At 40.2% G+C, this 23,609-nt stretch overlaps 1 protein-coding gene across 6 annotated transcripts in view; it reads left to right on the forward strand.

The window, feature by feature from the left end:
• The window catches only part of MYO1D (myosin ID), a 386,402-nt gene that overhangs the window by 255,102 nt on the left and 107,691 nt on the right, over positions 1-23,609 (forward strand). For all 6 annotated transcript variants that reach the window (XR_013535766.1, XM_008997098.5, XM_008997101.5 and 3 more), the window contains one exon: positions 22,130-22,284. Coding sequence is in view for 5 of the 6 variants with exons in the window: in XM_008997098.5 (XP_008995346.1) it covers positions 22,130-22,284 (155 nt within the window). In the remaining variant the exon portion in view is untranslated. The remainder of the gene's footprint in view (positions 1-22,129; positions 22,285-23,609) is intronic.

The raw sequence follows: 23,609 nt of genomic DNA on the forward strand, positions 1-23,609 counted from the left end.
ACATGAATTTGGAAGCCATTTATGTGTGGTAGCTGCAATCATGAGAGTGGGCAAGAGCATGGGGAAGGGGATAAGGAGAGAACCGGGAAAGTACCTGCAAGGTAACCAGTAAGAATAAAGCTTTAAGGCGGTGATTAAGGGTTGGCTTTGATAAAGAGGAACACATGGGAACCATCAGTCTCCTAAGCAAGGGGAACCTTTTGAACCCATCCATAGCTTTTACTATCTTCCACACATTCAATAAATTCCATCATCTACCACCTACCTGGTAGGTAGTAGGGAAATAAGGGTACAAAGATGCAGCTTCTCCTTGTCGGTTAGTGGGAGAGGCAGATACAATCACAGTGAAGCTTGTTAAATGCAAACGCAAAGGTGAGCATGAAGTGCTGTGAGACTGCGCGGAAGATGGCTTTTCAGGACGAGGAAACGTTTGAGGAGGCTCATACGTACAGGTTGAGCATCCCTAATCCAAAATTCAAAACTCTCCAAATTCCGAAACTCTTTGAGCACCAATATGACACCACAAGTGGAAAATTCCACATCTGACCGCATGTGACAGGTTGCAATGAAAACGCAGGCACACAGCACAGCTTATTCAGTATCCCCAAAGGAAAAATAAAATTACCTTCAGGTTATGTAAATAAGATTTATAGGAAACATAAATGAATGTCATGTTTAGACTTGGGTTTCATCCCCGAGATATCTCATTATATATATGCAACTAGCCCAAAATCTGAATAAACTGCAAACTCTAAAACATTTCTGGTTCCAAGCACTTTTGATAAGGTATGCTGAACGTGTATATGCAAATCCTTGTGCATGTTTGCCGTGGGCTCGCATAGGTTTGTTCAGGTTCTTAAAAGGGACGCATGCTCCAGTGCTATTAACAATGCAGAGCAACCACTTTTAAGTGGCGTGATGAGGTTTTTGTACTTAGGAAGCTAATTCTGACAGCATTACAAATACATACCAAAGTGACAAGAGGCTGGTGAAATAAGTATCATTTCAGGGGTTCTTGGAATAATCTCAACAGATAAAGTGATACCAGGAATGGAGAGAAGCTACCAGATGTAAGAGGTTTCCGAGTTATTCTTAATTAAGGTTAATGTTTTTTAAATATTTCCTATGAGCCAGGCACTAGTTTAATTTTCTACCTGTATTACTTTAGATAATTTTGTCATCCTCCCTATGAGTTAGGTAGTATTATTAACCCCACTTGAAGGTAAAGAAACTGAGGCACAGAGCATTGATAGGGCTTATCTGAAGACATAAAGTGAGTTAGAAGTAGTGCCAAAATTGGACCCCGAGCAGTGTGGCTTCAGAGCCTGTGCCTGCCTCCCAGGTAAGAATGGATGAGTTGGGGAAATAGAGGCATTCTCTTTTGGGCTTTGGAGGTGGTTTGGCTGGTGGCACTTTATTAGATATGGCCCTGAGAAAGAAGAGTAGTAAGGGTAAGGTGATGAGTGTCATTTGGTCCAGGTCAAGTATGTAGTCCCCCTGGGCTCTCCAGGAGACTTCTGTTTGAGCTTTCCTTAGACAGGCAGAAATGCCCATCTGAAGCTCCAGAGAAAAGTCTAAACGTGACCTGCACGTTTGAGAAATTACCAACATTTTAAAGAGAGGGAAATGTGCAGTTTCTTCTCTCCAAATGTGGTTCCTATTGTCCAGCCTGTGATGTACACCTCCTGGCCCCTCACCTAGATCATGAACCCCCTAAGGAGAAACTACATTTCTAATTTGTTTGGAGCATTATCTAGAATGAGAAGTTGGGCTTTCTAGTTCTGAACGAAATGGAAGAGATGTATTTCTCCCTATCTGTCTCACTAAATACAGCTAAAAACCCTAGACATTATATTATAAAACAAATCTAGAAAGATTCTGAATGCTAGAGAAAGGAAGGTGGACCAGCTAGGGACTTTAGGACTCCAAAGGAACTTGGCAGGGAGGGTTTCCCTGACCTTTCTTTTTGGCTCCTTTCTGTCCCAGACTGGATGCTGGAGAAGCCTGCCATTCCAGAAACACCAGTGGGCGAAGAGAAGAGCCTGCTCTCTCTTGCCGAAAGTACAGGAAAGGGGTAGCATAGCAAAACAGAATCCTTTTTTACAATAAACACCCTTCTCTAGAAAAGCACCAGGGGAAAATATGCAGTATCTCCAGCTCTCATCAGCAAAGGCCTAGTGAAAAGCCTAGCCCTGCACCCTGCATCCTGGCAGTAAAGAGGTACCCTTCTCCTGACCCTTCCCTGCTGTGGTGGTATCAAGGAGGTTCAGTGGGGTGTCTAGGGGTAATGAGGTACCCAATTCTTCTCAGGATGTCAGTGGAAGCTAAGGGACGTGCCTAGGTTTCCACCCTCTCTTGGAGGCTATGAGTCGCCTCTCATACTCCCCACAGCATGGTGTCGATGGAAGCCATGTTAAGGGGCCTGGACTTCCACTCCCATCCAGCAGCACAGCATTCCACTCCCGTCCAGCAGTAAAGCATTGGTCCTCCCCTGCTCCTCCTGGCCCACTTTTAGTAGAAGCTTACTAAAAGACAAGACTTAAGTAAGATCCAGAGTCTCATAACACAACATCCAAAATGACCGGGATACAATTAAAAAAACACTCATCATACTCAAAATAGTTGTTAGTGTATACGGACTCAAAATAGGATAAGGAAAATAAGCCTAAAATGATGAGTGAATCATTTTTCATCTTGCATTGAGAGGGTCATTAATTTGTAAGGCCAAAAAAATTCAATTAAAGACTAATAAGGAAAGCAACTTAATTAAGTTGGTATTTTAAGAGAGAGGAAAAAAATAAATTTAAAATAGATAATATAGAACTTGATTCAATTAGTAAAATAATTAGCTTTGTAAAATAATAATTTGACTATCCAGGACCCAATTATTTAGTAGTTTTACCTAAGTCAATGGTTACGTGTGATTTGAATCACTTGGGGAGCTTTTACAAACTGCAGATGCCCAGACCAAATCTATCACAGTCTTCCCTGTGATTCTTATATATAGCCATGCTTGAAAGCCATTGGCCCAAATGAACTGTAATCAGAATGAAAATGGGAGGATGTTTTTACCTCCCAAATAGATGGGACAGAGTCAAAGTGGATGGGACAGAGTTTTTGCACCAAATGTTGTATGTTCTTTCCACAGGACGCCTTCTTGGACCATTTGTCTTGCTTTTATGTACCCTTGTGATGAATTTGATTATCTCATTCCCAAGCCTGAAACAATAAATCTGAAGCAGTAATTAAAAGGAAGTCGGTCTCTTACAGGCAGGCATACTGATGGTTGCAATATATGCAAACTGAAAGTACAGGAAGACTCAGAGATTTAATTCAGTTCCACTAGATGGCTTGGTATTAAAAAGTTGTGGAAGTGATTTCTTGAGCTATGTCCTCAGAGCAGTCTATTTGGAATTAAAATAGACTAAACTCCAAGTTACAAGTCAGGCCCAGGAACCCAAACTGCCAAATATTCAGGCAATATCTGACCTTAGATTTTAATAAAAGAAGGCAGTTACTCATTTGGCTAGTACCCATGAACCTAGTAGGTTCTAAACACCTTTCTAGTAAGGAATTTGATATTTAGTCTAAATATGAGAAAACCCAATTTGCTTGCTACAAATGAGGTTTTAGCAACAAAAGAAAAAAATTTGCCAAACATTTAAATTAATGGAGGAGTTGCCAGGTATGGTGGCTCATGCCTGTAATCTTTTGAAGGCTGAGGTAGGTGGATCACTTGAGGTCAGGAGTTAGAGACCAGCCTGGCCAATATGGTGAAACCTGTCTCTATTAAAAATACTAAAATTAGCCAGGTGTGGTGGTAGTCCCCTGTAATCTCCCGCTACTCAGGAGGCTGAGGCAGGAGAATCACTTGAACCTGGGAGACAGAGGTTGCAGTGACCTGAGATTGTGCCATTGCACTCCAGCCTGGGCAACAGAGCAAGACTCCATCTAAAAATTAATTAATTAATTAATGGAGGAGGCTATGGGAGGCCCAGCTTCCTGTGTGTCACTCTCTAGAGGAATTTGTATTTAATTTTGTTAAGTACAGAGTCCATTGTGATGAGAACATTATGTAGGTTGTAAATTTTCTTCCTGATGGTGCCCTTGATCCCTGTCAGGATCTGGACTATTGGGAAAAAATTGAAGTTGAATATGGAGATGTTTTATTTATTCAGTGCAGTGAGGTGAACTGGTGTTGGAAACTTATTGAAGAGTTTTGCTGAGTGGCTTTCGTCAAGCTGGTAAAATTAAGGGTTGAAAGCCCTTGTCAATCAATGATATAAACTTAGCCCTTTTAATCGGTTGATTACAATTATTTTCCTTGACCTGAATAACATTGATCAATAGTACTAGGCTCACAACAGGCACTTGGGAATAAAGTCGATTATACTGGATTCAAGATAGTTTTTCATTACTGCTCAAGGTCCATGTTTTGTAGAAATAGGTTTTGTTTTACCATTAAAACAGCATGTGGCTCACACATACTGGTATGATGTTTGGATCATGGGATCCAGGCGTACAGTCATAGAGAGCCCGGTAGCCCTGAAGATGCATCTGTTTTAAAGCATACTTACTAATTAACATTCACCGTAATAACTCTGAATCCCTGAGAAAGGAAAAGAATTTTATTCTGTTTCATGAAGTGGGAAAATATTTTTTTAGTGTTTATCCGATGTGTTAAAATAATTTTTAAAAAAATTGTTGAAAGTGACTACCTGTTTGTAAAGGAAGTAATTCTTAGTTATCCCAAACTATGCATTCTTTCCATGATGCATTTACAAAGTTAAGGCTTCTCTCTGTTGTGGTCATAGGTTCTCAGGTCAGTGATTCAGAAAGGGCGGGCCGAGCACGGTGGCTCACGCCTATAATCCTCACACTTTAGGAGGCCGAGCTGGGTGGATCACCTGAAGTCAGGAGTAGGAGACCAGCCTGGCAACATGGTGAAACCCTGTCTCTACTAAAAATGCAAAAAAATTAGCCAGGCATGGTGGCAGGCACCTGTAACCTCAGCTACTTGAGAGGCTGAGGCAGCAGAATTGCTGGAACCCAGGAGGCAAAGGTTGTAGTGAGCCAGGATCACACCATTACACTCCAGCCCAGACTGACAACAGAGAGACTCTGTCTCCCCCAAAAAAAAGAAAAGAAAAGAAAGGGCAAAACAGGTGGCTTCTCTTTGCTCTGTAGTATCTGAGGCCTCAGACTTGAAGGCTGGGGGTGACTTAAGGGCTGGGACTAGAACCATTTGAAGGCTTGTTCACTGTAACTGACACCTTGGTTGGGGGGACTCAGACACTGGGACTGCTGACTAGAGAGCTTTGTGAGGCCTTTTGGAGATGCTTGGCTTCCTCACAACGTGGTGGCCTTGGGGTAGTCAGACTTCTTTATTTTATTTATTAATTTTTTTGAGACAGAGTCTGCTTTGTTGCCCAGGCTAGAGTGCAGTGGCATGATCTCAGCTTAACGCAACCTCTGCCTCCTGTGTTCAAGCAATTCTGGTGCCTCAGCCTCCAGAATAGCTGGGACTACAGGTGTGCGCCACCATGCCTGATGAATTTTTGTATTTTTAATAGAAACGGCCATATTGGCCAGCCTGGTCTTGACCTGCCAACCTCAGGTGATCCACCTGCCTCGGCCTCCTACAGTGCTGAGATTACAATCATGAGCCACCACAACTGACGGTAGTTGGGCTTCTTATGAGGTAGCTAGTGCTCAAAACATGAGTGTCCCCTTGAACAAGGCAGAAGCTGCATTGTCTTTTTTGAGCTAGCTTCCGAAGTCACACAGCCCCAATTCTGTTGCATTTTATTGATCAAAAGCCAGTGCTGTGGTCAGCCTAGATTCAAGGGGTAGGGACTATCTTTCTATGGAAGGAATGTCAAAATTTTTGTAAACTTGTTTTAAATCTCCACTTTCTACCTGCTGGTTAAAATTATTTTCGTTACTCTGACTTATAATGCACTTACCAGCCAGCCACTGTGGTTACACCTATAATCCCAACACTTTAGGAGGCCAAGTCTGGAGGACTGCTTGAGGCCCGAAGTTCAAGACTAGTCTGGGCAACACAAAAAGACCTCATCTCTACCGGAAAAAAGAAAAAAAAAACTAATTAGCTGGATATGGTGGTACATGCCTGTAGTCCCAGCTGCTTGGGAGGCTGAGGTGGAGGATTTCTTGAGCCCAGGAGCTCAAGGTGTGAGCCATTATTGCACCAATGCACTCCAGCCTGGGCAACAGAGTGAGACCCTAGCTCAAAAAAAAAAACTGAAGTAAAATAAAATAAAATGTGTTTACTCACTCCCAAGATGTCCCAAAAGTCTCATCTCCATATAATACCAGGTTTAAGGTCAAGGGCCAGGATCTCATCTAATTCAATCCAGGCGCAGTTCCTTAAGCAAAGTTCCTGAAATCTGAAGAACAACTAAAAGGAAAAGTTATCTGCCTCGCATACCCAACATGCAGTGGTCATCTAAGGGATGGGATACTTACCACAGACACTTCTGTTCAAAGAGGAAGGGAATGGGGAGAACGTAACAGTCAATGGCCCTCTGTGTTTGCAGCTAAATAGCTTTCTTAGCCTGCTTCCTGTCCACAAAAGTTTGGGGCTAGGGGCCACAAAGCCTGTTGCGTTTTGTCATGTCTCTGTTGCTTTCATTCCAATCCTTTGAAATTTTGGTGGATTCACTGTATATCTACTCCGTTAGACAAAAACCACGCCCACAAATCTCTGCAAAATAAACTCTCCCATACCTAGGGCACCTTGTGAGCTATTGTGGGACAAGACCCTTAAGACTCAGGAGCCCTGTTTAACAGATAGAATTTGTAAGGCATGCCCTGAAGATCTTCAGTGCCTCTTTTAGTCCGTCTGGAAGATACTCTGAATGCCTTAGGACTTTCTAAGGTTTTAACAAAGGATTTTACAATCCCACTCTGGATTTGATCCATTGCCCTGAAACCATTTCTTAATTTGAGAATCATTTGCCATCTGGAGAAACTGGGTATAAGAAACAGTTTTATTTTCAAGCCCAGCAATTGCAGGCTTCTTTATATTTCCTCTAAATTTTACATGAGAGTGGAACAGTTCTTTATTAAGGTCCTCTCTCTCTTCTCACATTTTTTTCATAGACAGCAAGAAGCAGCCAGATGGCACTTTGAGTGTTCTATCTAGAAATCTCCTTATCTAGATCATCACATTTGTTAGGTACATTTTCTATTTTCTGCTTTCTCATAAGGAACAGTGTTGTCAAATTTTCTCCTACTTAACAACAAAGGTTCCCTTTGCTCTGTCTGGAAATAATGTTTTCCCTGTTTTCCTCAGGCCTTCACTGACTCTGTTTTTAAGGCCTGCCATGATTCCCCCAGCAGTCTCTCAGGACCTTCCCAGCTTCCACCCACTTCCCAAAGCCAGTGCCAACTATTTGGGATAATGCTTCAGGAGTACCCCACTCCTGTTCCAGAATTTTATTCCAATTACTATTGCTGTGTAACAGTCCATCTTCAGACTTAGTGGAATGAAGCAACCACTACTTTATCATGTTCTTGGATTCTGTTGGTAAGGAATTTGGAAGAGGCACAGTGCGGCCAGTATGCCTCTGCTCCACAATGTCTAGGCCCTCAGGAAGATTCAAAGGCGGGGTTGCTTGATAATTGAGAGTTGGAATCACTGGAGCCCTCATACACTCACTTATCTGGCCCCAGGGCTGGCTGAGCTCAAGCCAGGACTACTGACCAGAGCACCTGCACAGGACGCCTCTAAGAGGCTTGGCCACCTCACAGGACCTCAAGACCATCAGCCTGCTTGCATGAGGGCTCTAGGCTCAAGCAATGTGTTGCCTTCAGAGACGCTTGCTTGTAAAGGGATAAACTCTCAGTTAGGCCAAAGCTTCCGTATTTCTGCAATGAGCCCACACAGCTGGGCTTCCTGAGTTACAGCTAGTTGAGGAATAAGGAAGGAACAAGGAGAGGGGCTGGGAAGGGAGAAGGAGGGAGATTAGGAGAGACAGAGAACAGAGAAAGAAGGTGAAAAGGAAGTCACCAGATATCCTGCAGATAGCCAGAGCAAACTGTCTTCAAAGTTTCTGAATGGAAAGCAGAATGAACAGAATGTTCTCCATCAAGGAGTAGCCAAATCAATTTGTTAACTGAGATCAAAAGAGCATAAACATTATCTCTGCAGTCTAATCAAAGAACAGAAGTTGAATAGAACATCCAAAAAGCCAAGTGTCTGTGGCAAAATACAAGCAAATAAAGTGACCACTACAATTTCATGTAAGTTCTTTGTGTGTCAGGCATAGCTTTGGACAGGGGCGGAGGATGGGGGAGGGAGGTGGGAAGCATACCAACTTAATGAAGTCCTTTAGAGGTGTCTGTAGAGAGCAGGAGCCAAAGAAGAGGAGAGTGTCTCCCAGGAGAGAAGACTGTGGAGCAGCTGCTATGGGGAGGAAGTTTGAAGGAAAGATACTCCAGAGGAAAAAAAAAATTAAAACTGATTATTATAGTGATAAAATAGCAATAAATACATTTGAGTATTTACCGTCTTACTGTAAAATGAAGTGTTATTTTGTATACCATGGTATACTATAAAATAAAAACAATACAAATACAAAACTTCATACTTGACTTAAACAGGTGAAAGCCGCCGAGCCTGACCCCAAGAAGATCATTCTAGTTGGCCTAGCACACCAATAACATGTAAATGTGACCTATTAATAAACTGAGTTGTATTGACATATTTCTTACTAGTGATCCACCCTTACACTTATGGAATACACTGTCATGGTCATAGTATTTATCTTGTTGAATCCAGTTCATTAATTATTTTGGATTTTTGCATCTGTATTCGTAAGTTACATTGATCTCTGGGTGTTTGTGTATGTGAGAGAGAGAGAGATTCAGCAGGTTTTGCTAGCTGGATAAATAGAACGAGTCAGTATGATTTCTATCTTTTTCCATATTGTAGAGCATTTTAAATATGATAGGAATTGGCTGGGCGTGGTGGCTCACACCTGTAATCCCAGTAGTTTGGGAGGCCAAGGCGGGCAGATCACCTGAGGTTGGAAGTTCGAGACCAGCCTGACCAACATGGAGAAATTCCATCTCTACTAAAAATACAAAATTAGCTAGGCATGGTGGCACATGCCTGTAATCCTAGCTACTCAGGAGGATGAGGCAAGAGAATCTCTTGAACCCGGAAAGTGGAGGTTGCAGTGAGCCGAGATAGCGTCACTCCAACCTGGGCAATAAAAGTAAATCTCTGTCTCAAAAAAAAAAAGTATGATAGGAATTACCTGAGCCTGTAACATAACCTGTGCCTAGAAACAATTAGGAGAGTGTTTTTCTGATAATGTAAAAAAACTTTTTGCTAGTTATAAATAGAAATTAATTGTTTTATCTTTAAGTCAATTTTAATAATTTATATTTTTCTGTAAAATCATGCAGTTCAGGCCTGCTACAGTGGCTCATACCTGTAATCCCAGCACTTTGGGAGGCCAAGGCAGGAGGATCACTTGATCTCAGGAGTTCATGACAGCCTGGGCAACATGACAAAACCCTGTCTCTGCTAAAAATACAAAAACTAGCTGGGCATGGTGACATGTGCCTGTGGTCCCAGCGACTTGGGAGGGGAGGTGGGAGGATTGCCTGAGGCCGGGAGGTAGAGGTTGTAGTGAGCCAAGATTGCGCCACTGCACTCCAGCCTGGGCAAGACAGCTGGACCCCATCTTAAAAAAAAATCATGCATTTCATTAACATGAAATTACAACCCCAAATGTATTTTCTGTTATAATTTCTTCCTCTTTTATTTTTAATGAGACAGGTCTCACTCTGACACCCAGGCTGGAGTGCAATGAAGTGCACTGTAACCTCAAACTCCTTGGCTAAACAGTCCTCCCTCCTCAGCCTCCTGAGTAGCTGGGACTACAGGCACACACCACCATGTCCGGCTAATTTTTGTTTTAGCCAGGATTTTGCTGTGTTGCCCAGGCTGGTCATGAACTCCTGGCCTCAAGTGATCCTCCTGCCTCAGCCTCCCAAAGTGCTGGGATTAGAGGCTTGAGCAACTGTCCTGACCTCTTATAATTTAAAAAGTCAACACACCCTTCCTTAAATCCCTTTCTCATTCCTAAAGTTAAATATTTGTGTTTTTGCCTATTTTTTTCTTGGTGAGACTTTGCCATGGATTTGGTCTGTTCAAAGAACCAGCTCTTTAATTTATTATGTATGTTGTTCTCATTCATAAACTTCTGCTTTTATCTTAATTTTATAAACAGTATAGTTAAATTTTGTTTTCTACTTAATCTGTAATCCTGCAACATCCAGTAAAGAAGTAAAATCCTGCTCACATTTCTTACAGCAACTGACAAAAACACTTTTCTTAAATTCAGTCATGTTATTCAAATGTTTTCTATTTTTTATGCCCCACGCTATTTCATTCTTTTTTCTGTTGCTGCATTGGTCAAGTTTTATTTATTCTCTTTTTACTAATGATTAGAACCTTATACATCCTTTTTAATTTTAATAATGATTACTGTTAAGTATTTGAGCTGATCTTTCCTAATTGATATCAGGAATAAAACAGATTTACTTGTCTCCTCCTGTGAATTATGACAAAATTAATATGAGTTTTCTTTTTGTTTTTGAGACGAATACTTGCTTTGATGCCCAGGCTGGAGTGCAATGGCGCAGTCTCGGTGCACTGCAACCTCTACCTACTGGGTTCAGGCGATTCTCCTGCCCCGGCCTCCTGATTAGCTGGGACTACAGGAGTCCATCACCATGCCCAGCTAATTTTTGTATTTTTAGTAGAGACAGGGTTTTACCATGTTGGCCAGGCTGGTCTCAAACTCCTGACCTCAAGTGATCCTCCCATCTCAGCCTCCCAAAGTGTTGGTATTACAGGCATGAGCTGCCGCACCCAGCAAGTTTCTTTTTTTTAAAGGATATAAACCTTAATTGTATTTTCCTATATAGACAACTTATTTTCATATGCCTAGATACTTGAAGATGTTTTCCTTTATTCTACAGATATAAAACTTATCTGGGCTACACATCCATAAGATCCTCTAAGTTTGACTGGTACCGGTGGTTCCTTTCTATCTAAAGACTGGGACTTTTTCTTCTATTATTCTTTCATTTTCTGCAGTACCTATTCTGTTACTGCTTCCATCGTGTTTATAATTTATCTTATTTGTCTTTTGGAATTATTTCTCTTTCTAATACCAATCTGTATTGTGCTTATTTGGTAAATGATAATATGGATTAGAGATTTTCTTGTGTAGCGAGCTCTGCTCTCTTTCACTCGTTCCATTGCAGAGGAGGAGAGGACATCTGTTCTGACTTCTCACACTGGCCTCCTCTTCCGGAACTGCCCATCTCTTTACCATCTAGTTGTGTTCACTGTTTGGTCCTTCTTAGTTGAGGAGAGGCTGGGAGAATTGAAATGGGTTGCAGTCAGAGACTCGGTTTGTCCTGTTCAAATCTTCAAGGCCAGAGAAGGAGAAGGCTTAGCTTTATCATAGCATAGAACTCTCATAGATTAGGAGAAATAAGGAGGCAATGGGGGTAGGGGGAGCCTTGATAAGGAGTTTCCCTTTTGTTTAGAGAAATACATCTGTGTGTTATGGCTGCCTAAAGGCAATGAGGTAGTGACCCCTTCCTCCGCTGAGGTGTTTCACACAATACCTTCAACATTTGCATGGTGTTGTAAGGTTTTAAAATTATATTTTCAGTGATAAAGTTCTGAAAATATATTTTCACTTAGAGTGTAAGACCTTTGAAGACAGGGTTTTTTCACTTACTTACTTTTTGTACTCCAGAGTTGCTACTATTTGATCCTTATAACAACCCTGAAAGGTAGACAAGGCATCTGATATTTTTATTTTGCAGAAAAGGAGACAGATGCCATAATAAATTAAATGAGTCATTCAAGATCACAGGGCTGAATTGGGATTAACACCCAGGTCATCTTTAGTCCACTAATCCCCACTTACCATCCTTTCTTCCAGAACTAAAGGGGACATTCTGAGTGATGTTTGTCCTGCCTTGGTGACAGTGGGGACTTGCAGGGCAACTTAAGTGTTGTTTTTCTTCATTTCTTCTGGGACTCTGACACACCACTAGGCCACATGAAGAATTCCCACCCACAGCAGATAAAGCCACCCAGACAGCAAGGGAGAGGGAAAGGGAGAGAGAAGCCCACCCACTGAGGGGGTGGTGGCTGAGAACAGTCATTGGCTCCTGTCCTCTGGTCCAGGTAATATCTAGGAAGGGATCCTCTATCCCTGTGGTTTCAGCATTCTTTGCTGAATCTGTCTCTTTTCCCTGAACCCCTGCAGCTAATGCTCCTGGGATATGCTGGCAGTTACTGCTATTACCATTCTCATTTCATTAGGCTTTAATCAAGCTCTCCTGTGAAGTGCTACATAAATTCAATTTTGAATTTCACATATAAAATAATCAAATGAGAGTGAAGCATAATAGATAGAAAATATTTTTTTAAATGAAAATGATATTTTTAAATTTAATCATATAAAAATCATCTGGATCCAGTACATCTATCTAAGTTGCAGAGAGATTGCTATATTCTCTTACCAACGGTCTCAGAAAGCCCATGAGCCACATTGATTGGTTTATTTCCAATTTCTTTAATGTTTTCCCTTCTCTCCATTAAGCACTGACCCTGGCATTCTTTAAAATGAACCCAAGAATTCACCTCTTATGAAAAAGTATTCATGGGAATACTTACTTATAGAGTTTGCGTTCAGTTATACATGATACTGGAAAAGCCTGGTGAGATGGAAAGAACATGAGTCCCAGTCAACCTGCAGGTCTGAGTTCTGTTCCCGGGCCTGCAGACGAGCTGACCTCCTTCAGTCTCAATGTCTACCTGTAAAATATGGCCATGGAATTAAGTGGCATTCCAAATCTGTAAACTGTTAAGGTGTTTTTCTTCAGTTATTTAATACTTATCTCCTCCTCTGATCCAACTGGATTGTGAATCTCCCAAGAACAGGGATCACATTCCCAGCATCTTCCGCACACCTGTCCCTACCCCAGGCTGCCTGGCACTGTGCCATCCCCCAGTGGCTGCCTTGTTCAGGCTGCCTGCCCGCCTGGATGATAGCACCTGTGGTAGCCAGGAGGTGGCACTTCAGTATTTTATGCAATAGAGGAACAGACCACAGAATGAGGAAATCACTCTGGCTTCTGCTTTATTGAGCAAAGTAGAATATCTGGAGATCAAAACAACCAGGGAGCTCAATTGTTTAAATTTATATGCAGTGAATATAATTTACTTGCGTATGTGGTGTACAGGTCTCTGAGTCTTAGTATGTGCATAAAATTGGCTGACCACTGCTACAATCAGGATACAGAGTAGTTCCATACCCCCCAAAAAACTCCCTTGTATTGGACTCCTCATAACCCCAAACCCTGGCAACTACTGATCTGTGTCCATCCTTATCCTTGTATCTTCCTTCCTTTTTTTTCCCCTTCTTTATTTTTTCTTATTTCTTCTTTTTTTCCTTCCAAATTCATGTTGAAATCCTAATTATCCTTTTATCTTCTATAGAGTATCATGTAAATGGAGTCACACAGGCCTTAACCTTTGAGACTGGCTGCTTTCATTCAGCCATAAGGCCTGTGAGATTTATCCACATTGTTGCATGTCAGTAATTTGTATCATTAGTTTGTTCATTGCTGAGTAGCATTCCATTATTTAGATGTACCACAGTTTGTTTATCCATGCACACACCAAAGGATATTTGGGTTGTTTCCAGCTTTTGCTATAAACATTCATGTATAAATGTTCATGCAAAGCTAAGCTTTTATTTCTCTGGGATACCCGCATAGGACTGAGATTGCTGGCTCCTATGGTAATTCTCCATTTAATTTTTTGAGTTAACCACTGTTTCCACAGTGACCATACCATTTTACATTTTCACCAGTAGTGCATGTGAGTACCATTGTTCTGTGTCCTCACCAGCATTAAGTATTACCACTTTTTTCTTGTTGCATCTGTTTTGTTATTTTAGCCATTCTGGTGGGTTTGCAGTGTTTTCCATTGCAATTTTAGTTTGCATTTCCCTAATGGCTACTGATGTTGAGCACCCTTTTATGTGCTTATTCACTACCCCTATGCCTTCTTTGGTGAAGCAATTTCAAATCTTTTATACATTTTTTTTCTGATCATGTCAAAGGAGATTTCAGTGCAATTACCCATTATTTTTAATTGAGATGTTTACTAGGTCTTAAGTTTTTTGGTTTTTTTTGTTTGTTTGTTTTAAGATGGAGTTTCGCTCTTGTTACCCAGGCTGGAGTGCAATGGCACAATCTTGGCTCACCGCTACCTCCAACTCCTGGGTTCAGGCAATTCTCCTGCCTCAGCCTCCTGAGTAGCTGGGATTACAGGCACGTGCCACCGTGCCCAGCTAATTTTTTGTATTTTTAGTAGAGACGGGGTTTCACCATGTTGACCAGGATAGTCTCAATCTCTTGACCTCGTAATCCACCCACCTCGTCCTCCCAAAGTGCTGGGATTACAAGTGTGAGCCACCAGGCCCGGCCAGGTCTTAAGTTTTTAGCACTCTTTATGTATTCTAAATACAAGTCCTTTATCAGATATATCTTTCCAAATATTTTCTGCCAGTCTGTGGCTAGTCTTTTCACTCTCCCACCAGTGTCTTCCTCAGAGCAAAAGTTTTAAGTTTGATGAAGTTCAATTTATCAATTTTTTGCTTTATGGATTGTGCTTTTGGTATCATTTCTGAGAAATCTTTGCCAACCTTAGATCACAAAGATTTTCTTCTATGTTTTCTCCTAAAAGTTTTCCAGTTTTACATTTTGCATTTAGATCTGTAGTCCACTCTGAATTGTTTACAAAATGTGAGACTTAGGTAGACTTTTATTTTTATTTGCATGGGGATGTCCAAATGTTCCAAGTTATCCAGATGCCCACATTATCCTTTCTTCATTGCTTTTGCACCTATGTGAAAAATTTATTGGCCGTATTCATGTGAGTCTGTTTCTGATTTATTATTTCCTTTATTGTCTTGATTAATGTAGCTTTATACTAAGTATTAAAATCAGCTACTGTGAGCCCTCCAACTTTATTCTTCATTTACAAAACTCTATGGCTATTCTAGTTCTTTTGCCTTAACATACACACTTTAGAATCTGCTTGTTCCCCAATCTAGCAAGGCAGGCCAATATTCAAGTCCAGGAAATACAGAGGACACCACAAAGATATTCCGCAAGAAGAGCAACCCCAAGGCACATAATCGTCAGATTCACCAGGGTCGAAATGAAGGCGAAAATACTAAGGGCAGCCAGAGAGAAAGGTCGGGTCACCCACAAAGGGAAGCCCATCAGACTCACAGCAGATCTCTCGGCAGAAACCCTACAAGCCAGGAGAGAGTGGGGGCCAGTATTCAACATCCTTAAAGAAAAGAACTTTCAACCCAGAATTTCATATCCAGCCAAACTGAGCTTCAGAAGTGAAGGAAAAATAAAGTCCTTTGCGAACAAGCAAGTACTCAGAGATTTTGTCACCACCAGGCCTGCTTTACAAGAGCTCCTAAAAGAGACACTACACATAGAAAGGAACAACCAGTACCAGCCATTCCAAAAACATACCAAATGCTAAAGAGCATCAACAAAATGAAGAATCTGCATCAACTAACAGGCAAAACAGTCAGCTAGCATCAAAATGGCAGTATCAAATTCACACATAACAATATTAACCCTAAATGTAAATGGGCTAAATGCACCAATCAAAAGACACAGACTGGCAAATTAGATAAAAAGCCAAAACCCATTGGTGTGCTGTATCCAAGAAACCCATCTCACATGCAAGGATACACAAAGGCTCAAAATAAAGGGATGGAGGAAGATTTACCATGCAAATGGAGAGCAAAAAAAGCAGGAGTTGCAATTCTCGTCTCTGATAAAATAGACTTTGAAGAAACAAAGATCAAAAGAGACAAAGAAGAACATTACATAATGGTAAAAGGATTGATACAACAAGAAGAGCTAACGATCCTAAATATATATGGACCCAATATGGGAGCACCCAAATATATAAGGCAAGTTCTTAATAACTTACAAAGAGACTTAGACTCCCACACAATAATAGTGGGAGACTTTAACACTCCACTGTCAATGTTAGACAGATCAATCAGGCAGAAAATTAACAAGGATATCCAGGGCTTGAACTCAGACCTGGAACAAGCAAACCTGATAGACATTTACAGAACTCTCCACCCCAAATCCACAGAATATACATTCTTCTCAGCACCACATCACACCTACTCTAAAATTTACCACATAATTGGAAGTAAATCCCTCCTCAGCAAATGCAAAACAACTGAAATCATAACAAGCAGTCTCTCAGACCATAGTGCAATCAAGTTAGAACTCAGAATTCAGAAACTAACTCAGAACCGCACAGCTTCATGGAAACTGAACAACTGGCTCTTGAATGTTGACTGGATAAACGATGAAATGAAGGCAGAAATAAAGAAGTTCTTCGAAACCAACGAGAACGAAGACACAGCATACCAGAATCTCTGGGACACATTTAAAGCAGTCTCTAGAGGAAAATATATAGCAATAAGTGCCCACATGAGAAGAGTGGAGAGATCCAAAATTGACACCCTATCATCAAAATTGAAAGAGTTGGAGGAGCAAGATAAAAAAAACTCAAAACCTAGCAGAAGACAAGAAATAACTAAGATCAGAGCAGAACTGAAGGAGACAGAGACGCGAAAAACCCTTCAAAAAATCAATAAATCCAAGAGCTGGTTTTTTGAAAAGATCAACAAAATAGACCACTAGCCAGATTAGTAAAAAAGAAAAGAGAGAATAACCAAATAGATGCAATAAAAAATGATAAAGGGGAAATCACCACAGATTCCACAGAAATTCAAACCATCATCAGAGAATATTACAAACAACTCTATGCACATAAACTAGTAAAGCTGGAAGAAATGGATAAATTCCTGGACACTTGTGTCCTCCCAAGGCTAAACCAGGAGGAAGTCGAAACTATGAATAGACCAATAACAAGGTCTGAAGTTGAGGCAGCAATTACGAGCCTACCACACAAAAGTCCAGGTCCAGGTGGGTTCACAGCCAAGTTCTACCAGACACACAAAGAGGAACTGTTACATTCCTTCTGAAACTATCCCAAATAATCCAAAAAGAGGGAATCCTTCCCAAATCATTTTATGAGACCAACATCATCCTGATACCAAAATCTGGCAGAGACTCAACAAAAAAAGAAAACTTCAGGCCAGTATCCATGATGAACATAGACACAGAAATCTTCAATAAAATACTGGCAAGCCATCAAAAAGCTTATCCACCATGATCAAGTAGGATTCATCCCAGGGATGCAAGGCTGGTTCAACATATGCACGTCTATAAATGTAATTCACCACATAAACAGAACGAAGGACAAAAACCACATGATTATCTCAATTGATGCAGAGAAGGCCTTTGACAAAATTCAACAGCGCTTTATGGTAAAAACCCTCAATAAACTCGGTATTGATGGAACATATCTCAAAATAATAAAAGCTATTTACGACAAACCAACAGTCAATATACTGAATGGGCAAAAACTGGAAGCATTCCCTTTGAAATCCGGCACTACACAAGGATGCCCTCTCTCACCACTCCTATTCAATATAGTACTGGAAGTTCTAGCCAGAGCAACCAGGCAAGAAAAAGAAATAAAGGGTATTCAAATAGGAAAGGAGGAAGCCAAATTGTCTCTATTTGCAGATGACATGATAGTATATCTAGAACACTCCATCGTCTCAGCCCAAAAACTCCTGAAACTGATAAGCAACTTCAGCAAAGTCTCAGGATATAAAATCAATGTGCAAAAATCACAAGCATTCCTATACACCAATAACAGACTTCAAGAGAGCCAAATCAAGAACGAACTGCCATTCACAATTGCTACAAAGAGAATAAAATACCTAGGAATACAACTAACAAGGAACATAAGGAACCTCTTCAAGGAGAACTGCAAACCACTGTTCAACGAAATAAGAGAGGACACAAACAGATGGAGAAACATTCCATGTTCATGGTTAGGAAAAATCAATATCGTGAAAATGGCCATACTGCCCAAAGTAATTTACAGACTCAATGCTATCCCCATCAAGCTACCATTGACTTTCTTCACAGAACTGGAAAAAACCACCATGAACTTCATATGGAACCAAAAGAGAGCCCGCATAGCCAAGTCAGTTCTAAGCAAAAAGAACACAGCAGTAGGCATCACACTACCGGACTTCAAACTATACTACAAGGCTACAGTAATCAAAACAGCATGGTACTGGTACCAAAACAGAGATATAGACCAGTGGAACAGAACAGAGGCATCGGAGGCAACACAACATATCTACAACCATATAATCTTTGATAAACCTGACAAAAACAAGCAATGGGGAAAGGATTCCCTGTTTAATAAATGGTGTTGGGAAAACTGACTAGCCATGTGCAGAAAGCAGAAACTGGACCCCTTCCTGACACCTTACACTAAAATTAACCCCAGATGGATTAAAGACTTAAACATAAGACCTGGCACCATAAAAACCCTAGAAGAAAATCTAGGCAGAACCATTCAGGACATAGGAGTAGGCAAGGACTTCATGACCAAAACACCAAAAGCATTGGCAGCAAAAGCCAAAATAGACAAATGGGACCTAATCAAACTCCACAGCTTCTGCACGGCAAAAGAAACAGTCACTAGAGTGAATCGGCAACCAACAGAATGGGAAAAAATGTGTGCAGCCTAGTAATCTGACAAAGGGCTGATATCCAGAATTTACAAAGAACTAAAACAGATTTACAAGAAAAAAACAAGCCCATTCAAAAATGGGCAAAGGATATGAACAGACACTTTACAAAAGAAGACATACATGAGGCCAACAAACATATGAAAAAGTGCTCATCATCACTGGTCATCAGAGAAATGCAAATCAAAACTACATTGAGATACCATCTCACACCAGTCAGAATGGCAATCATTAGAAAATCTGGAGACAACAGATGCTGGAGAGGATTTGGAGAAATAAGAACACTTTTACACTGCTGGTGGGAGTGTAAATTAGTTCAACCATTGTGGAAGACAGTGTGGCGATTCCTCAAGGACCTAGAAATAGAAATTCCATTTGACCCAGCAACCCCATTACTGGGTATATATTCAAAGGACTATAAATCGTTCTACTATAAGGACACATGCACACGAATGTTCATTGCAGCACTGTTTACAATAGAAAAGTTCTGGAACCAACCCAAGTGCCCATCGATGATAGACTGGACTGGGAAAATGTGGAACATATACACCATGGAATATTATGCAGCAATCAAAAACGATGAGTTCATGTCCTTTGTAGGGACATGGATGAATCTGGAGAACATCATTCTCAGCAAACTGACACAAGAACAGAAAATGAAATACCACATATTCTCACTAATAGGCGGGTGTGAACAATGTGAACACATGGACACAGGGAGGGGAGCACTACACACTGGGGCCTATTGGGGGGAATAGGGGAGGGACAGTGGTGGGGGGGGAACTGGGGAGGGATAGCATGGGGAGAAATGCCAGATGTGGGTGAAGGGGAGGAAGACAGCAAATCACACTGCCACGTGTGTACCTATGCAACTATGTTGCATGTTCTGCACCTGTACCCCAAAACCTAAAATGCATTAAAAATAAAATTAAAAAAAAAAAGAATCTGCTTGTTGATATCTAAAAAAAGTCTTATGGGATTTTGGTTAGGAATTCATTTAATCTATATATCAATAGGGAAAATTATCTTAAGAATATTTTGTTTTCTAGTCCACAAAGATATTATTTCTCTTCATTTATTTAGGTTTTCTTTTTTCTTTTCTTTTCTTTTTTTTTTTTTTTTTTTTTTTTTGAGGTGAAGTCTCGCTCTGTAACCAGGCTGGAGTGCAGTGGCACAATCTCGGCTCACTGCAACTTCCACCTCTCAGGTTTGAGCAATTCTGCTGCTTCAGCCTCCCAAGTAGCGGGGACTACAGGCGTGCACCACCACACCCAGCTAATTTTTGTATTTTTAGTAGAGACGGGGTTTCATTATGTTGGCCAAGATGATCTCAATCTCTTGACCTCGTGATCTGCCCACCTCAGCCTCCCAAAGTGTTGGGATTATAGGCATCAGCCACCACATCCAGCCTCGGTTTTCTTTTATTCCTTTCATCAGCATTTTAATTTGACTGGTTCAATATTTTTTAGTTTTCAACATGTAGGTCCTACAGATAGATGTTTTGTTAGATTTATATCTAAGTATTTTTGGTTTTGGAGTTGTTACAGATGGTTTTGTTTTTAAATTTTTGTTTCAAATTGTTCATTGCTAATATAGAAATATTTTTGTATATCAGCCTTGTATCCTTTGACCTTACTAAATGCACTTACCAGTTCTGGGAGCTATTTTGTGGATCCCTTGTCATTTTCTATGTAAGTGATCATGTAATCTGAAAACAGAGACATTTGTTTCTTCCTTTTCGATCTGTATGCTTTTCTAATTTTTTTTTTTTTCTTTGAGACGGAGTGTTGCTCTGTCACCTAGGCTGGAGTGCAGTGGTGCCATCTTAGCTCACTGCAACTCTGCCTCCAAGGTTCAAGCGATTCTTCTGCCTCAGCCTCCCGAGTAGCTGGGATTACAGGCACCTGTCACCATGCCTGGCTAATTTTTGTATTTTTAGTAGAGACAAGGTTTCACCATATTGATCAGGCTGGTCTCAAACTCTTGACCTCAAGCGATACACCCACCTCAGCCTTACAAAGTGTTGGAATTATAGGCATAAGCCACCACACCTGGTGCTTTTTAGTTTCTTTAACCTGCCTTGCTGCACTGGCTAGGGCTTCCAGTATGAGGCTGCATAGCACCAGTGACAGTGGAAATCCTTGCATTGCTCCCAATCTTCGGGGAAAACTGTCAGTCCTTCTTCACTAAGTATGATGTTAGCTGTGGCATTTTGTAGATGCCATTTTATTAGATTAAGCTTCCATATAATCCTGATTTGCTGAGAAATTTTTATCATGGATGGATGTTGAATTTTGTCAAATAATTTTTCTGTGTCACTATCCTCTCATTTTGTTCTGTCATTACTTTGATTAGTTTTTGAATACTGAACTAGCCTTGCATTTCTTAGATAAACTCCACTTGGTCATGTTGTATTATCATTTTTATATATTGTTGGATTTAATTTGCTAATATTTTGTTGACATCCATGTTGATGAAGAGTATCAGTTTGTAGTTTTCTTGTTCTGTGGTGTTTATTTTTGATATCACAATAATGCCAACTTCAAAATGAGTTAGGAAGTGTTCCCTTCTCTTCTATTTTCTAGAAGAAATATGGTGAATTAGTGTCATTTCTTCCTTAAATGTTTGGTGGAACTCAGTAGTGAGATCATCTGGAACTAGAATTTTCTTTTTCAAAATGTTTTTAACTATAAATTTAATTTCTTCGACAGATACAGAATTATTCAAGTTATTCTTGGAGAGTTTTAGTATTTTGTGGCCCTTAAGGAATTATTTGGTTTTAATAAAGTTGTTGAATAAGTTTTGTACAAAGTTGGTCCAAATATTTTAATATTATCCTTTGAATGTTCATGTGGTCTGTAGAGATGGCCCCTCTTCCATTCCTGATAGTAGTATCAAGGTCTTCTTTCTTTTTTTGTTTTGGGCTAGAGGTTTTTCAGTTTTATTGATCTTCTGAAAGAACTATCTCTGTTTCATTAATTTTTATTTGTTGTTTTTCTATTTCCAATTTTATTCATTTCTGCCCTTTATTGTTTCCTTCCATCTACTTGTTCCATGAAACTGATAAAGATTAAAGTCAGCAGAGTTACTGAGCAAAACCATTTTAAAAATGTATGGCTTTTTTGTTGTAAAGAGATGGTGTCTCACTGTGTTGCCCAGGCTGGATTCAAACTCCAGGGCTCAAATAATCCTCCTGTTTCAGCCTCCCAAGTCACTGAGACTATACACACACACATGCCACTGTGCCCAGCTCCAAAACATATTTTTTAATCCATTCTTTTGAGAATGAGCCTAATAGTTTTCCATGCATTATCTCTTTGCAGCTGACTGGTCTGAGTGTCTCCAATGGAAAGGACCAACTTGTAGTCTTCCATACGAAAGACAACAAAGACCTCATTGTCTGCCTCTTCAGCAAACAGCCAACTCATGAGAGTCGAATTGGAGAACTTGTGGGAGTGCTGGTGAATCATTTCAAGAGGTAAAGTTTGATTTTTGTAACTAAGACAGGTTTTAAATATATGAAATCTTTCATCATAATTATCATTGAACTTGTATTATACCAATTTTAATGCTTTGAGCTATTTTTCTCCATACAACTTAAATCATCTGTTTCACAGAAGGTAAAATTAGCATCCCAGCTTACTTTGAAGATTAGGAATGCTCTTCTACTTTTCCAGCCTCCAGCTGAACCAACAATGAGAGATTTCCCTAATGGTGATTTTTTTTCCATTGCTGATCCAAATGTAATTAAATCCAAAAGATAGACAAATTACTTTATATTCTTCTCATCATAGCTTCTCATTTACTCCAAGTATAGTCAGTTTGTGTGTCCACTATGACTATAAGCAAATTAGAAAGCAGATTTGGGATGGCATGCAAGTGCATGAAGACTACAGGAATTCCTAAGAGAGGTAGTAACCACTGCAAAAGCATGGAGTCATGATGGAACATTGCATAATCTGAGAACTTCATATGGAGCCCTGATGATACATACGGGGTAGGGGGGTGAACAATGATATAATAAATATAAACAGAGAGCTGGTCCTGAGGGTGATGGGGAACAGTGAATGGATCATTTTAAGCAGGGGAGTGATTTTGTCTGGTTATTTATTGGAGTTGTTTCAGGGATTGGATTTCTATTCCCATAAGGGGTCTTGGGATACTTGAGTGGATGTGTAACTCCAAAGTCAAGTGCTCTCTTTGTGGCATACCGCCGTCACCTCCCCCAGCCCACCCTGATGGTGGGAGAAGACCACTCATCAAAATCAGTGACTGAGAAATGATAACGATTGTAGTTCCCTTTCCTTCCTAAAAGACATTTCCTGAGTTCCCAAAATTAATCAAGTATTCCTTATTAGTTTTTTTTTTTTTTTTTTCAGTTTAGACATGGCTTCTCTTTCTCTCAACAAACACATATTTGGAATCAGATGTCCACATGTTTAATTCTATTGTGTTCATTTTTGCTAATATATCAAGCATAATTTTAGAGGTAGGCTGCACAGACCATTTATTTTATGTTATTAAACCTTGCATTCTAGATCAAAGGGGATCTTTATTTTCTATTATTAAATCATTTTAGATGCTATAAATAAAATAATACTTAATGGTCATATGTGGGGAAGAAATAAGAATCAAAGTTGTTACCAAAAATAATAAACTCACAGGCTTTTGAAAATTCCCTTCCATCTGCCAAATAAATATAAAGCTAAGAAAAATTTTAAAAGTTTAGAATGTAATGAAAAGACAGAAAGAAGGCATCTCTGCAATAAATGTCTATAACTCTAATAACCAGGCTTATTTTCC

Source organism: Callithrix jacchus, chromosome 5 (assembly GCF_049354715.1).
Source record: "Callithrix jacchus isolate 240 chromosome 5, calJac240_pri, whole genome shotgun sequence".
Lineage (NCBI taxonomy): Eukaryota > Metazoa > Chordata > Mammalia > Primates > Cebidae > Callithrix > Callithrix jacchus.